General features: G+C 36.9%; 1 protein-coding gene across 3 annotated transcripts; it reads right to left on the minus strand.

The window, feature by feature from the left end:
- Positions 1-335: 335 nt before the first annotated feature.
- Positions 336-14,473, minus strand: LOC100372799 (carbonic anhydrase 9-like). Of its 3 annotated transcripts, none has more exons than XM_078007325.2 (8): positions 14,260-14,473; positions 12,098-12,139; positions 11,766-11,939; positions 2,032-2,177; positions 1,587-1,682; positions 1,228-1,294; positions 799-959; positions 336-501 (listed from the first exon to the last, which is right to left on the minus strand). In XM_078007325.2, the coding sequence occupies exons 1-8, from the start codon at positions 14,339-14,341 to the stop codon at positions 394-396; spliced, it is 876 nt and encodes a 291-aa protein (XP_077863451.1). In that variant the 5' UTR covers positions 14,342-14,473; the 3' UTR covers positions 336-393. The 3 variants fall into 3 exon arrangements, with proteins under 3 accessions (XP_077863451.1, XP_077863454.2, XP_085347391.1); XM_085491265.1 differs by lacking the exons at positions 336-501; positions 799-959; positions 1,228-1,294; positions 1,587-1,682; positions 2,032-2,177 and adding exons at positions 8,216-8,375; positions 8,651-8,811; positions 9,219-9,285; positions 9,832-9,927; positions 10,894-11,039 and having other exon boundaries at positions 14,260-14,466; XM_078007328.2 differs by lacking the exons at positions 11,766-11,939; positions 12,098-12,139; positions 14,260-14,473 and adding an exon at positions 2,920-3,087.
- Between the last annotated feature and the right edge of the window lie 1,045 nt (positions 14,474-15,518).

The following is a 15,518-nucleotide window of genomic DNA, read 5'->3' on the forward strand; positions in this document are numbered from 1 at the left end:
TGTTCTCTGTTTCCAGTTCGACCACTCTCAATCTCTGATTCTGGTTAGCCCACTCTCATTCTTCGTTTCTGGTTGGACCGCATGCATGCTTCGTTTCTGGTTAGACTACTCTCATTCTTTTTTTTCTGGTTGGATCAATCGCATTTTCTGCTTCTGGTTTGGCCACTTATATTCTACGTTTTTGGTTGGACCACTTACATTCTCCGTTTCTGGTTACATCACTCACATTCTAAACATATCCGATTGCACCATTCTTATTCTCTGTACCTGGTTTGACCACTTACATTCTCTGTTTTTAGTTGGAACACTCGTGCGATGTATAATGTCAGCAGATATAAATGACAATGACATTATTTATTTCATAATAATTGCATGTACAATTATATCACCGATTTAGCAACTGTTCATGTAAAGAGTACGACTACGAAGAGGCTGGATTGCACGGAAGTTATCTTTCATATTTTGTCCTAATTCATCTTTCAAACCACGGAATTTGTTCAACTGTAATAAAAACAATAATATGATGTCATTACGGTTATACTAAGTTGAAACCAATGACGGGAATTGAAAAAGACAAATCAAATCCCCCCGAGTGATCTGCTCGTCTAAAATACATCGATATTGAGAAATAATGGATGCAATGGAATGCTGTTTGAAAGGCAAAACAAAGTACCGGCTTTCTCGCTCTCAAAAAGATTTCGACGATAAGGTATATTCACTGAAAGATGACTGGTTCTCCAAAGTAGCATCAACATAACCAATTCCTTCCCCCATTATAAATGCTGATCCAGCCCTTACCTGACATTCAGATAGTTTGATGGTATTGACGAAGTTAGTCCAGACCACGCCCTCAGAGCATGGTGGTGTAGTCAGTGAACCGGAATAACGGTAATATGCCGATCTGTCTTCTGGCAATAAAGATTCGATACTGAAGGGAGTGTCCAGCTCGTAGGAATCGCCTGCAATTTGTTACAATAAAATAAATGAAATAAATTTTAAAACAATCATACAAGTGTAAAAATGGCTTTATGTTGTTTCTTTATGTAATTGAACAATATACCAGTATTCTGCAGTTAACAACTAACGTAAAGTCAAAACGAGAAAACAAATATATGGGATAATGTTATTGGTCTCGTGTTCATGTAAATAAACTCAACATTTTACACCCCACGGACACGTCAGTATGTGGGCCATATATTATATTATATAGTGAATAGTGACACTTACCATCCTCTTCAACATGTTCAAATAAATCGAGGAACGTGGAGAAGGCTTCGTTATCTTTGTCTTGAAGCTAGAAAGGTCACAACGAGAGGTGAATAGACCGTAACATTGATTGCGTGATGCGATTGGTCAATCAACGCAGACGTGGTTCACACATTGTTACGCTGCTTCACAGAAACTTGACAAAGCCGTCACCCATCTTTAAACTGTTTCCACATTCTTAAAATGAAGCAAATTAATCCTCCTGCAATTTATCGCGAAAATACACAGTCGTGACGTTCATTCTCTTTCAGGTCACATCAAGAACAATCGTACACATTCAAGTAAAGTCCGTGAGTAGATTACATTGTGTAGCTACGTACCTCAATTAGAAAAGCAAAAACGGCCAAACCATCTGGCTGTCCAGTGGCCTCTGTACCGCATGAAAATCGACTGGTGTCATATGTCACGATGTGCATCTGAAATTACAAATTTGTGTAATCATTAATCACATGCTTGCAAAGTACGTTCCTGGATGCACAAATTCAGTTTTATTTGGATTCAATTGAATTCACTTTTATTAATTAATTTAAAAATCAACTTGGTAGGGACGAGACTCATCGAATCACTGAAATTTATTACGCATTTGTGCAACGTAAATATGTCCAAGGAACGCCGCGTTCGTAATGTCGATTTGGAGGTTATAAGTCAATATCAAAAATCCACATTCTAAATGTCACACAGAGTCGTTTACAGACATCTAAGCAGTCATCGTAAGAGGGCGTGGCATACGCAAAAGGTATACTAGTGGTCTTATCGCGTACTTGCCTCAGCTGGGTATGCTTCGGAATTCATGTAATGTTCCGACCCACGTTCATCTGCATTACCCCAATGGAAATGGAATTGGTATGATTTGTACGTGGCTCCAAGACCTCCACCACTTATCAAGTAATCACCAGTCAACAACATTTTAACTGCAATAGTGATGTGAAGAAATAGTCAGTTGTAGCAAATTATCATAGAAACTCACAGCTTAAGAGCTGTCCAGCTCAATAAGTCACGTCAACATATTATCTAATACATTTACAAATAATGATTACAAAAAGTACAACTATGACAGTCGCCTGTTCTCCTATCTCGATGTGGAATGTAAACAGCTTCGGGCTGTAATTCGGATTGTTCAGTTTTATATACTGCACACAGACGTAGTTGGGTTTTGTTACGAACCTCATGTGTACGCCATCAATGATTAGCATAAATTAAATGAACATTGTGCATCGTTTCATACTAATTCTAGTTATATTCAAATAATTGATACATTTCAATAGACTGAATATATTCGGTCGAAGCCTGTAAGTGCCTGGGAAAATTGCAGTGGTCTTTTGACACACAATTTTGAGTTTCACAAGAATCGTGACAATACCTGCTTTTGCTGTGTATGTCGAAATGCAACTGTTCCCAGCTTTAAAAACCAGGCCCTCTATTTACAAAGTCATTCCGGGCAGTATCCGAATAGACAAAGAAACAGTCCAATAAACTTATAATCGACTTAAATATCACCTGTGCTGTAAAACTGAGTTCTATCCTATAGCCCAACACGTCAAATTGCCAAAACGAAATTGTTGTGGTGTAGTTAGCTTGAAATAACACTAAAAAACCGCACAGACATTGTTCCTCTTTCTAATTAACCAACGTGTATAATATATCAGTCATTACCGTAATGTCCGGTATTTTCTAATGTCATGGTAGCGCCCTCTGGTGGAGTGTCACCAAATCCGGTAAATTCGACCTCTCCAAAACAATTACCAATCAATTCACACTCTTTCAGATCAATTGGTGACTGATTCATTCCAACACAATTCATGGTATTCTGCCACCACTCGTCTGGGCCTGGAATTGCAAAATAGTAAACATCAGGAGTCTCTGACATGTTTGTGTAATCTAGCGTGTGTGATATATTTTCTAAAATAATTCGTTTGCTTTGTCAATGAAAAGTGTGGGTATAACACGACAATGGCCCGTTCAATGTTCGTGAAAGCATGTTCTTACCAAGTTCTTCTGCCACATAGAAATGATATCCCCATGGTGTACCTGAATATAAACATAATGCGGAGTTAAGAACACAACAGAGGACGATAATTACACAGTCATATGCTGAAAATGGCTACTTATTTTAAACACGTGGGGGTAAGAGTATCGTATATCGTGAAAGCCTGTCATTATTAGGAATCCTCTCTTAGCTTAAACATAATACCAATGTATCTAATCATTTACAACATCACTGCCAAATTTATATTCATGTGTATTTTTTTATCTTATCTCAAGAAAACTCATCGGGTACCACATTTGGTCGTAATCAATACGAGTTTTTCAGCGCGTATTTCAATACATTTTGAAGATTATCTCATGACAATGTCTTCAGCATATGACAATTTAGGAGAACTTAATATTTTATTAACATCAGTGGATATTATGGTTAGCCCCTTGTAACAACGGCTTACAAAGTATTCTAATCGTTAAAGCATATGACAGAAACCAAATGCTTGACGAACCCCGATACACGGGAATAAATTTGATACACGGCCAACTATTTTTATAAACAACTTAGCGTTGTAATACATGTCGTATATTACGTAAAATATGTTACATAAATTAGAGGACCTGTCAATACGGTCAACTAATAATAACCTTCCCAGAATACCTTCAATATGGTTAGCAAGTCTAGAATTAATTTACCGAAACAACTCAACATAGACATAGCTTCACTGACAATAGTCAATATCTTTATGTGCGTCTCAATTTTTTTCGTGAAAGCCACCATTGGTCGTTTTACTTTACGATTTGCAGTTCTTTGTATAACATTACTTAAGTTTACGAATTTGTTTTTATTTGTATCACATACACCTTCCCTATATTTGACTGCGCTGTAAATATGAATGATGGCTCTCGTTGTGACTGTCTGGGTATCGTGACAGTGTTTGTAGAGAACTGTCATCATTATACCAAAATAGGTATGTACTAAATTATATGCCCAATAAAAAAGCACGCGATCGTATTTCTCTTATCTGGGATATGACATGATCGCCCGATATATTTTCGCCGTTCAATATATCAATATCAACATTAGCTAACAGCACCAATGTCTCAAGCGACCCTTGCCTCACCCTTGCATTAAGTGTCATATCGGCATGCGTGTTCGGAGCGTACATCCAAAATTAGAAACTATATGCCAGCCGTTTATTTAACGTGACAACTGTTATCGTGTTTGCATTACTACACTGCAGTTCGCTACAGGGAGTGTGTTTCTAAACAATATAATAAATTCGATAGTATGACGGGTAATCGCCGAAAATTTCCGAAGTAGATGATTTTAAATATTTCACATGTCATGACGCCACTGCCAACGGGTTATCGTGATAAACGAGTAAGTATTGATTGTTGACATTGTTGTTTGTAAATACGAATGATTCATTGACAACCATATGTTGGAACATGTGGTATGTACCTTCATGTGTCATAATATGCTTTAATACATTCCTGGCACGAAAATGAGAATGAACTTAGTTACAATTTTAGTGAAAATAAATAAAAAGTCTCATCTGAATATAAGTGGATAATTATATCACTCATATTTATAGAATTTACCCGATCATGGGTCATAAGGTATTTTATAATCTGAAAACGTAACACTCACTTTATTCTGTAGCATTGAATTTCTAAATGGTGTAAGGGTAGAATCCAATCGCGGGTGGAGGTGGGACGATTTCGGTCTCAGTAAAATTTAAAATCCTACTTACTCGACCCTGAGCTTCTCTTTGATGGTGCTCCATGTGAGCTGCCCAACACTGCCAACACGATCACAATAATGAAGTTATTCATGGCTGTATCCTTAAACTGTTGAAAATCTGTAGTTATGTAGACTTTTACGCAAACCAGGGGGCCGCACTCTCATAGGTTCTTATTAGTGCGTCATGATATGTCTGTAGACGCCCCTGAACCGATTGTTATCGTCGGCCAAGAAAATAAATGTGACCAGATAAGTTTAATCCAATCTATTTGACACTAATAATTACAATAATGTGAGTTTTCATTAAAAAATCGGTAATTTTATAATCAAAAAAATAATGATACGGTGACAAACACCAAGCTGAACAATTGTAAATGTCGATGAGCTTTCAATCAAATTCTAATATATAGTGATTGGCTCAAGTGCTTAGCATTTCCTCTGCCCATTACGCCGACTGACCGAAAGCAATAATAACCACGTTACAGTTAATATTACTCGCTGTCGTCACAATGGTTCTTATAACCATGAATGTGTTGGGATGCATGTCCATGTTCTAATAAACAGGTTGGGCGTCTTGGGCAATACCACTATTTAAGTTAATCTGTATCATGCCTAAGTTTGTGATGGGTAATGACGTATGAGGATAATTCTTTCAAACGCGTTCCGAACGCTGGATGTACTAGTTTTTTGTAAATGATTGCATTATTTGATTGCGCATGTTGTTTGAATATGTTGACAATAAACTTTATTCAACTTGTGTATATTTTTACGAAGATAAACTGTCAATAATCAGTGTTTGGAATTTCTCAAAATTGTGTATTAGACTTGTTACCGGCGTGGACGCAATGTTGCCGTCTCTCAACTAAAGAATAATGTAAAATACATGTACTTCCGTTCCCGTCCAAGGTAAGACCTACCGGTTTTTACTGTTAAATGTGGACAAGGGAGGGTCAATTTCTTTTATTTATTAATGGCAGTCTTGTACTGATCACGTATGATCATGCTCAATCAGAAATTCAATGCTTTAGTATATTTATCTACTGAATATGTAACATACATATTCAAACACGTACAAATCTAAAATCATACGATATTTGTAAACATATTTGGTAGTTAACATTAAACCACAAAATGTACTCACTTATAATCGGATCACTATAAAGTTAGTTTTTAACACATGTTTATCATAAGTGATGAAATGTCCGATAACCAAATTATGATATTAGTCATAATTATAACGCATAACGTAATTTAACAGCATACAGATTTACTGTATAGTAACGTACATTTCTATTACTAAACAAGTTATTTTCCGTTTTAGATTGTACGAAAATGAGTTAACATAAATCTTGCACAGTGTGACGACCACCCCCTAAAAAACACTACTCGTGTCGTCAGTAAACATTACGAATATAACAAACTAGAAAATGTGTATCACTGTTTGGATCTTAAAATTCAATTGAAAGTTAAATATATATTTGATTATGTGTTCTACACTTCTAGTAATTATAAAATATTGCCAAAGTTCAATGACAGATTGAGGGATACCAGTTGGATTATATTATCATTGATCATCATTATAAATCCTTTTACTAATCATATCCTCTTTATTATTCTGCTTTCTCTGTGCCCATCTCAAGAATATGAAAGACATTCACAATCGCCACAATACTTAACGCTACCTACTGTAGCTAAGGTACCTTACCGCCACCCTGCAGTATTATAGCCACATTCTGGATAACTGTGCGTACCAGCACATTAAGCCCAACAAGCCAGCACTGTTACCAAGTACCATGCGAATAACTCCTCGAGTTCTCTTGACATCAGCAGCGTGGATCTCTTGATGATTGCAGCATCTTACCATCTACCCATGGTTTCATGCCCATCCAGGCCAACAATATACCCACTATAACCACTGGCGAATGCACCAGTTTAAACACTATTAGAACATTATCTAACATCAACGTGTCAGCAATATTTTCTATAGTGTTTAAACAAAACCACAACTCCTATTGTCTTAATACTGAGCGGGCAATTGATGCAAAGTTATAGGATGGATTAGTTTCACCTCTTAAGTTAGTTAACATGAGATATGACCAAGCTAGTGGCACATGAGTCGTTTCTAGATAAAAGTCGATTGCTTTCTGGCCAATAACATCAAAATTGTGTTACACCAGAGCAAAGGAGATTGTCAAGCGTCTCCGTTGCGGGTATATGTTGTAACAGTCACTGTCAACGCAGTTGCGGGTGATAGATGTTAAAAACGCTAAGGCCAGTGGAAGTCAGATATGCCAAAGATGGTTATGCTGTTGACTAGTTGCCTGTCAGTTCCCAAAACGTAGGTATGTAGGTGTACGAGCATTTACTTGCGATCGTTCGCTTTTATCTATGTGACCATGAACATCGCCTTATGTAAGTGTGTATTGTATTTTGTTGGATGTGGCGAGTCCAAATAAAACATTGTTTACCGAGTTCCGCAATACAGCTGTAAAACATTCTATGTTCGTGATGGAAAAAAAACACATAAAGTATGGTGGGAGAGGCAACATAACTAAGGGTATTTAAGTGGGAGAAACAGGTTTTAGATATCAGACTAGGCTATTCTCTTCACAGTGCCGTTGTCAATTTAAATGTGCAATTATTATATTTAGTTTTTGTGTAATTTGTTTGTTTGTATTTTGTTGTCACAAGGACTAACACCTTCACCTGGGCACGCCAATAGTGCAATTGGTGAAGGTTTGCAGGAATGTCCTTTAAGAATGATTTTTATTCCTAGTTTGTCGTGGTTGATCGGCTTGCGAGTAACATGGAGTGTCGTTTTTGTTAATTATTCCGTTATTTTGAATTTTCTCCCCTAGTCATGTAAGTTGCATTGTCAGAGCGTCAGTGTTCGATTTAGATAGCTCGTGCTAGTTTTTTGCGAATGTAGAATCCTAATTCAATGCTAATGTTGTTTTTCAGTTTTACATTTAAGCAGTAAACATGTGCAGTTCATGCAATGTAATATCAACCATTTTAGTCTACTTTTAGTCTACTACTTTGTGTGTCTTAGTAAATAAATGGTTCACTGCATTGCATATACGTGGCTTCACCTGACATTTCTTGTTGGACCTGTGCACCCTTTTCTGGCTGGACCACTCTCATTCTCTGTTTCTGTTTGCGGCACTCTCATGTTCCTTTTCTGGTCAGGCCACTCACACGATGAATAATTTAAGCACATATAAATAAGTGACAATGAAATTATTTATTTCATAACGTTTGAATGTATGTCATCGATTTAACAACTGTTCATGTAAAGAGTACGACTACGAAGAGGCTGGATTGCACGGAAGTTATCTTTCATGTTTTGTTCTAATTCATCTTTCAAACCACGGAATTTGTTCAACTGTAATAAAAACAATAATATGATGTCATTACGGTTATACTAACTTGAAACCAATGACGGAAATTCATAAGTGATCTGCTCGTCTAAAATACATCGATATTGAGAAAGAATGGATGCAATGGAATATTGTTTGAAAGGCAAAAAACAAGTATCGGCTTTCGCGCTCTCAAAAAAGTTTCGACGATAAAGTATATTCACTGAAAGTCGACTGGTTCTTCAAAGCAACATCACTAAAGCCAATTTCCCCCATTATAAATGCTGATCCCAGCCCTCACCTGATCTTCAGATAGTTTGATGGTATTGACGAAGTTAGTCCAGACCACGCCCTCAGAGCATGGTGGTGTAGTCAGTGAACCGGAATAACGGTAAAATGCCGATCTGTCTTCTGGCAATAAAGACTCGATACTGAAGGGAGTTTCCAGCTCATATTCATCACCTGCAATTTATTACAATGAATACATTTTTAAAAAATCATCTTCTAACTCCCCTAAAAATCCTGTTTAGCTTCTAAATTGAAACAACACATATCCTATTTTCGTGTCTGATTGATGGACAGGACTTTTATGAATTGAAAATGTAATAACAATGCAGGGCGCGTTTTGTATTTATCTTTACTGGTATAACAAATTGTTTTAGGAATTTCTACAGTACCAGTATTTTTCACGGTGGAGTTAACAACTAACGTAAACTCAATACGTGAACAAACATATGGGATAATGTTATTATAGTCTTGCTTTTATGGGAATAAACAAGACATTTTATACGCGACACGTGCGTTTGAGACCCATATATTATTATATTATAAAGTGGTTTAGTTCTAAAGGTGTGAATAGTGATACATACCATCCTCTTCAATATATTCGAACAAATCGAAAAACTCGGAGAATGCCTCGTTATCTTCATCTTGGAGCTAGAATGGTATAAACGACACATGAATAAAATAGTTCGTAACATTGATTGAGTGATGTGATTGGTCATTGTATGCCGCTTCACGGGAACGAGACAAAGCAGTCACCGATGTTTCAACTGTTCCAAAAATAATGACTATTTGGGGATATCATAAACACTCTACTGGTCAAGCGTCATATATTTTTTGTGAGAAGCAGCACTAGATAACACCAACGCCAGAACAGAGCCATAGTTATTTCATTCTCTGAGGAATTTGTTTTCATTCCGGACGGAGTTGCCAGATTTGGCAATATCAACACTGAATGGTCAAGAATTACAAAGCACACTTATTTTATTGCGTAAGCACATAGTTAACGTGACGTTCGATCTCTTTGCAGGCACATTCACATTAACATGTGTGCGAGGTTTGAAGGCCCTACCTATCATATCATTGTAGTTCTATACTGAATAAACAAAAACACGTTTTGTGGCTTTGTTACAAAAATGTATCCAAGTCCTGATCCAAATCATTCATATAAGTTCGTAAGTGTATGGTGTAGCTACGTACCTCAATTAGAAAAGCAAAAACGGCCAAACCATCTGGCTGTCCAGTGGCCTCTGTGCCACTTGAAAATCTGCTAGTGTCATATGTCACGATGTGCATCTGAAATGACAAATTTGTTTAACCATTAATCACATGTATGCAACACACATCCCCTAGATACACAAATTCGGTTTGATCTGGATTAAATTGAACTTTATTTTATTTTAAAGCATCAACTTGGTTACCATAATATAATACGCGTTTATGCAACGTAAATATGTCCAGCGGACGCCGCGTTCGAAATTTCAATTTGGAGTTTATAAGTGAATTTCTAGACTGGCGCAGTCGAGGCGATTATCTTGTTTTTGTAGTTTAAATCAAATAACAAATGGAAATGGAGAAATGGAGGTGTTGGCACAAAATCACCCTGACTGGTTTATTCTGCATGGCCATCTATCGACACTGCAGGAACCCGTCGATTTTTTAACGGGTAATTATGTTAATGAGTGTTCTGATAGACAATCATCTAAGCCAATCACAACGTCTTTTCGACTGACCTCTGATGGAGAAGACGTCGGCTGATTGTGGTAGCCGATTTTTTTTAATTCTACAACTAGTACGCTTTTTCCACATTGTGATGAATTAGAAACGACGACTACGACTCGGAAAAACTCGAATTTCAACGTGCCGCCATGTTGGGTCTGCAGTGTAACCTTTACCATGTTGACCTCATTATGCACGTATTTCCGGGCCCACCTCATTATAATATGTGCATTCATGACTGTTTAATAGCAATGAATTTCCTGCAGAATAAACCAGTCGGGGTGATTTCGCGCTAACACCTCCATTTCACGATTTTTTTTAATTTTATTTAAACTACAAAAACAAATTAATCGCCCCGACTGCGCCAGTCTAGTCAATTTCATAAAACACTGTTCTTGGAAGTTGATATATTCTAAATTAAGTACTAAATAGAGTTGTACTTAAACAGCATCGGTTCTGACATTTAAACAATTTTAACGTCAGAGAAATGCTTCATCGTTGCTTCATACAAAAAATGTATTATTTTTCTTGTCATGTACTTGCCTCGGCTGGGTGTGCTTCGGAATTCATGTAATGCTCCGATCCACGTTCGTCTGCGTTACCCCAATGGAAATGGAATTGGTATGATTTGTACGTGGCTCCAAGACCTCCACCACTTATCAAGTAATCACCAGTCAACAACATTTTTACTGCAATAGTGATGTGAAGAAATAGTCAGTATAGTTGTAGCAATTTATGATAGCGACTCACAGCTAAAGAACTGTCCAGCTCAATAACTCACATCAATAAATAAAGTATTATATTTACAAGTAATCATTGAGAATGAGAGCCACAAATGATGATTACGGAAAGTAAAATCGTGTCAGTCAGTTTCGTCTTTAGAAAAAGTTTTTTTCGACAAAAGTTGCCAGAATCCCCACTTAACCTTAACAAATACGACCAAGCGTATGTTCAGTCGAAGTTAAATTAACACCAATTAAATAACCATTGTCCAAATCTATAGCCTCCATAATTTAATTGACTTTGAAAAGTGCAATTCTAGTGTCATTAAAATTGGTGATAAATGTCAATAGCCTGGACATATTCGGTCGAAACCAGTAAGTGCCAGGAAAATAATTATAGTGCTCATTTGTTTATTTGGCACTAAATTTTATGTTTCCCAAAACCCGATATCCCATTAATCAAGAATCGCTACAATACTGACTTTGCTGAAATTCGAGTGGTAATAGAATAAAAAAGTAAATAATGTAATACACCTCCCAAATGTTTGTACTTATTGACTCAATATATCATCCCACACGTCTAATTGCCAAAACAAAATTGTTGTGGTTTAGTTAGCTTGAAATAACAAGCCTCACACTCATTGCCTCTCTTTCTATTTAACCAGCGTTCATAATATATCAAACAGGTATTACCGTAATGTCCGGTATTTTCCAATGTCATGGTAGCGCCCTCTGGGGGAGTGTCGCCAAATCCGGTGAATTCAACCTCACCAAAACATTCATCAACTGATTCACTTTCTTTCAGATCAATTGGTGATTGATTCATTCCAACGCAATTCATGGTACTCTGCCACCACTCGTCTGGACCTAGAATTGCAAAATAGAAAAAAATAGGAGTCTTTCACAGATTTGTGTAATCCACCTTGAGTGATACATTTTCTAAGTTCATCAGTTTGCCCCGTCAATAAAAAGTGTGGGTATAACACGGCATGTTTCGTATATTGTACGTGAAAGCATGTACTTGCCGAGTTCTTCTGCCACGTAGAAATGATATCCCCATGGTGTACCTGAAAATAAACATAAGAGAGTTTAATTAAGATGTTGTATACATATACGATTGAAGTTGACAGTGCGTAAATGAAACGCATACACTGTATGTTGAGGGCACGTATCGGTAGTTCAATCCGCATGCACTTCATATTGATGGTACGTACCAGTAATTCAAAGCGCATGTACTTTATATTGATGGTACGTACCAGTAATTCAAAGCGCATGTACTCTATATTGATGGTACGTACCAGTAATTCAAAGCGCATGTACTTTATGTTGATGGTACGTACCAGTAATTCAAAGCGAATGTACGTTATGTTGATGGTACGTATCAGTAATTCAAAGTGCATGTACTTTATGTTGATGGTACGTACCAGTAATTCAAAGTGCATGTACTTTATGTTGATGGTACGTACCAGTAATTCAAAGCGCATGCACTTTATGTTGCTACGTGCCAGTAATTCAACATGCCAGATTATATTACTTAATTTACTAGCGTGGTATTGCAACGAATAAAGCAACGTAACTCAACTTGTATTCACATTTTTTTATGAGAAGTGGTTTCATAAAAAATAGGATATAACGGGAATGGCTGCTTATTGTAAACACAAGGTAGTGAGACTATCGAGTGTAACGGTAAGGTCTTTATCTTAGCTTAGCTTAGCTTAAAGAAATGATTTGTTTTCTTAACATGATACCGAGATGCATTTAATCATTTACAACGTCCTGCTCGTCAAGTTGTACTCTAGTACATTTCTGGTATTAATTCAAGAAAAAAAGATTAATATTTTAGTCTTATCTGAAATGACCTCATTTTACCGTAATCGGTGCGTGATTTTCAGCATTTGGGTGATTTCTCATGAGAGTGTCGTCCGTATAAAACATTTTAAGAGAAATGTCTACATTATCGCCGCTTAATATCTCATTAACATCAGTGGATATTATGGATAACCCATTGTAACAACGGATTACAAAATATTAAAATCGTTAAATCATGGCACAGACATCAAAGGAGACAGATCTTCACCTTGACGAACCCCGACATTACACGAGAATAGATTTGAAACAAAACAAACTTTTTTTATAGATAACTTAGCATTTTAATACATATCGTATATTCCGTAGAATATATGTTACATCAATTTGAGGATCTGTTAATAAACTAATGATAACCTTTCCTAAAGCCACGAGTAGTCGTGTTACTTGGCGATTTGTTCTCTGTATAACATCGCCGGTGTACGAGTTTACCTATTTATTTTTATCATATACACCTTTCTCTATATTTGACTGCGCTGTAAATATGAACATATGGTTCTCGTTGTGACTGACTGTGTATCGTGACAATGCTTATATAATAATTATATACTAAATTATATGCCCAATAAAAATCAGGCGATTGTATTTTTCTTATCCGGGATACGACATGATTCATCGATATAGACCATCGCCGATCAATATCAACATTAGCTGACAACACCAATGTCTCAAAAGCATCCCTGTTATTTCGTGACTGGTCGGGCTGCGTGTTCGGAGCGTTGATCCAAAATTAGAAACTAGATGCCAGCAGCTTATTTCTCGTGACAACTGCTATCGTTGATAAATTGCTACATTGCTGTTCGCTGCAGGACGTGTGCATTTGTTTTCCTTTCGTAAATAATATAAGTTCGATATTATGAGGGACAATCGCTAAAATTTCCAAAGTTGGATCTTAAAAATTCCGCCAAAAGGCTATCGTGATAAACGAGTAAGTATTGATTGTTGACATTGTTATTTGTATATACGGATGACAACCATATGTTGGAACATGTGGTCTGTACCTTCATGTGTCATAATATGCTTTAATACATTTCCGGAACTTGCACGAAAATGAAAATGATATCATAAATTTGACAATATCACAACAGTTACAACTCTAATGAAAATAAATGAAAGGGTAAGAATCAGCATCAACCATATCTAGTGGGACTCGTATTTGAAGGATTGGTGAACATATTCGCCCTTTAAAGATCCTTAATGTAATTCCCGATCATAACGTAACACTCAGATTATTGTGTAGTATTATAAATATTAGTGGGGCATGGGTACAACGGGTGGACGGTTGGATTTCAGCCTCAGTAAAATTTTAAATCCTACTTACCCGACCCTGAGCTTCTCCTTGAAGGTGCTCCATGCGAGCTGCCCAACACTGCCAACACGATCACAATAATGAAGGTATTCATGGCTGTATCCTTAAACTGTAGAAATATTCGAAAATCTGTAGTTATGTAGACTTTTCTTCTACAAGGGGGCCGCACTCCCACAGCGGATGGGCTATTAATAGTGCGTGATATAAGTGCTGACCCCGGCGCTTTGCTTATAAACGTATTCATACAAATTTAGAAATGTGGATCCTCAGCTTTCATTTAAATTCAAATATTCAATAGTGATTGGCTCATGAGCCAATTGTCTACGCTCATTATGCGCGCGCATGCCTTCACTGCGACCCGGCTCCACTTACTCCGAGATGAGGCGCCTGTTGATTAGATAATGTTATGTAATTAATATTTATTAATATTCATTGAAACTAACGACGATGTCACAATTCGGGCTTGGTCAATTTACGTTCTAACCTTCATTTTGTTTAGTTTATAAAAAAATAATAATAAATATTTTTAAAAGTTGTTAACGACAACAGCTGTATGCCGTTCACTGTAGTAAATATAAAGTGGCTATGTTGAAAGAACATTCTTTATTAGGAGCCTTATACCTTACTACACTGGCTAATTTGAGTGTCGATCTAAGACTGTTGATGAAAGAACGCACACAATCTTCGTCGGTCGACTGACCGAGAGCGATAATATCCGCCTAAAACAATTGCAGTTAATATTACCCCCTCAGGCTGACATCACAATGTTTCTTACAATCATGTGACGTTCATGTCCCAATTAACATGTCGGGCGTCTGAGACAATGCTCACCATTTAAGTATCATGTGACGTATGAGGATAATTCTACAAACGCGTTCCGAAAATTAAAAGTACTAGTATTTGTAAATCATTATATGATTTGATTGCGAAATTGGTTTGAATATTTCAACAATCAATGTTATATAGCTTGTGTTAAATATTTAAACTGTCAATAAGTCTTTGGAATTTCTCTGTAAATTGTATATTATTGTAAGGGGCGGTGGTCGTCGCGCCACGCATGCGCATGATGTCGGTATCATATAAACAAAGACGGCCGCGCCACGCATGCGCATGATGTCGGTATCATATAAACAAAGACGGCGACTTGACTGTTGCGCAGACCAACGCGTAAGAGAAGTGTACTCATCGCACTTCATTTTCAGTCTAGCTCTTGTGAAATAAACAGTGAGCAAGCAATGTTGAGGAAATTGTGTTGGCCTCGGTTTCGATCA

Source organism: Saccoglossus kowalevskii, chromosome 16 (assembly GCF_978046115.1).
Source record: "Saccoglossus kowalevskii chromosome 16, keSacKowa6.1, whole genome shotgun sequence".
NCBI classification, from domain to species: domain Eukaryota; kingdom Metazoa; phylum Hemichordata; class Enteropneusta; family Harrimaniidae; genus Saccoglossus; species Saccoglossus kowalevskii.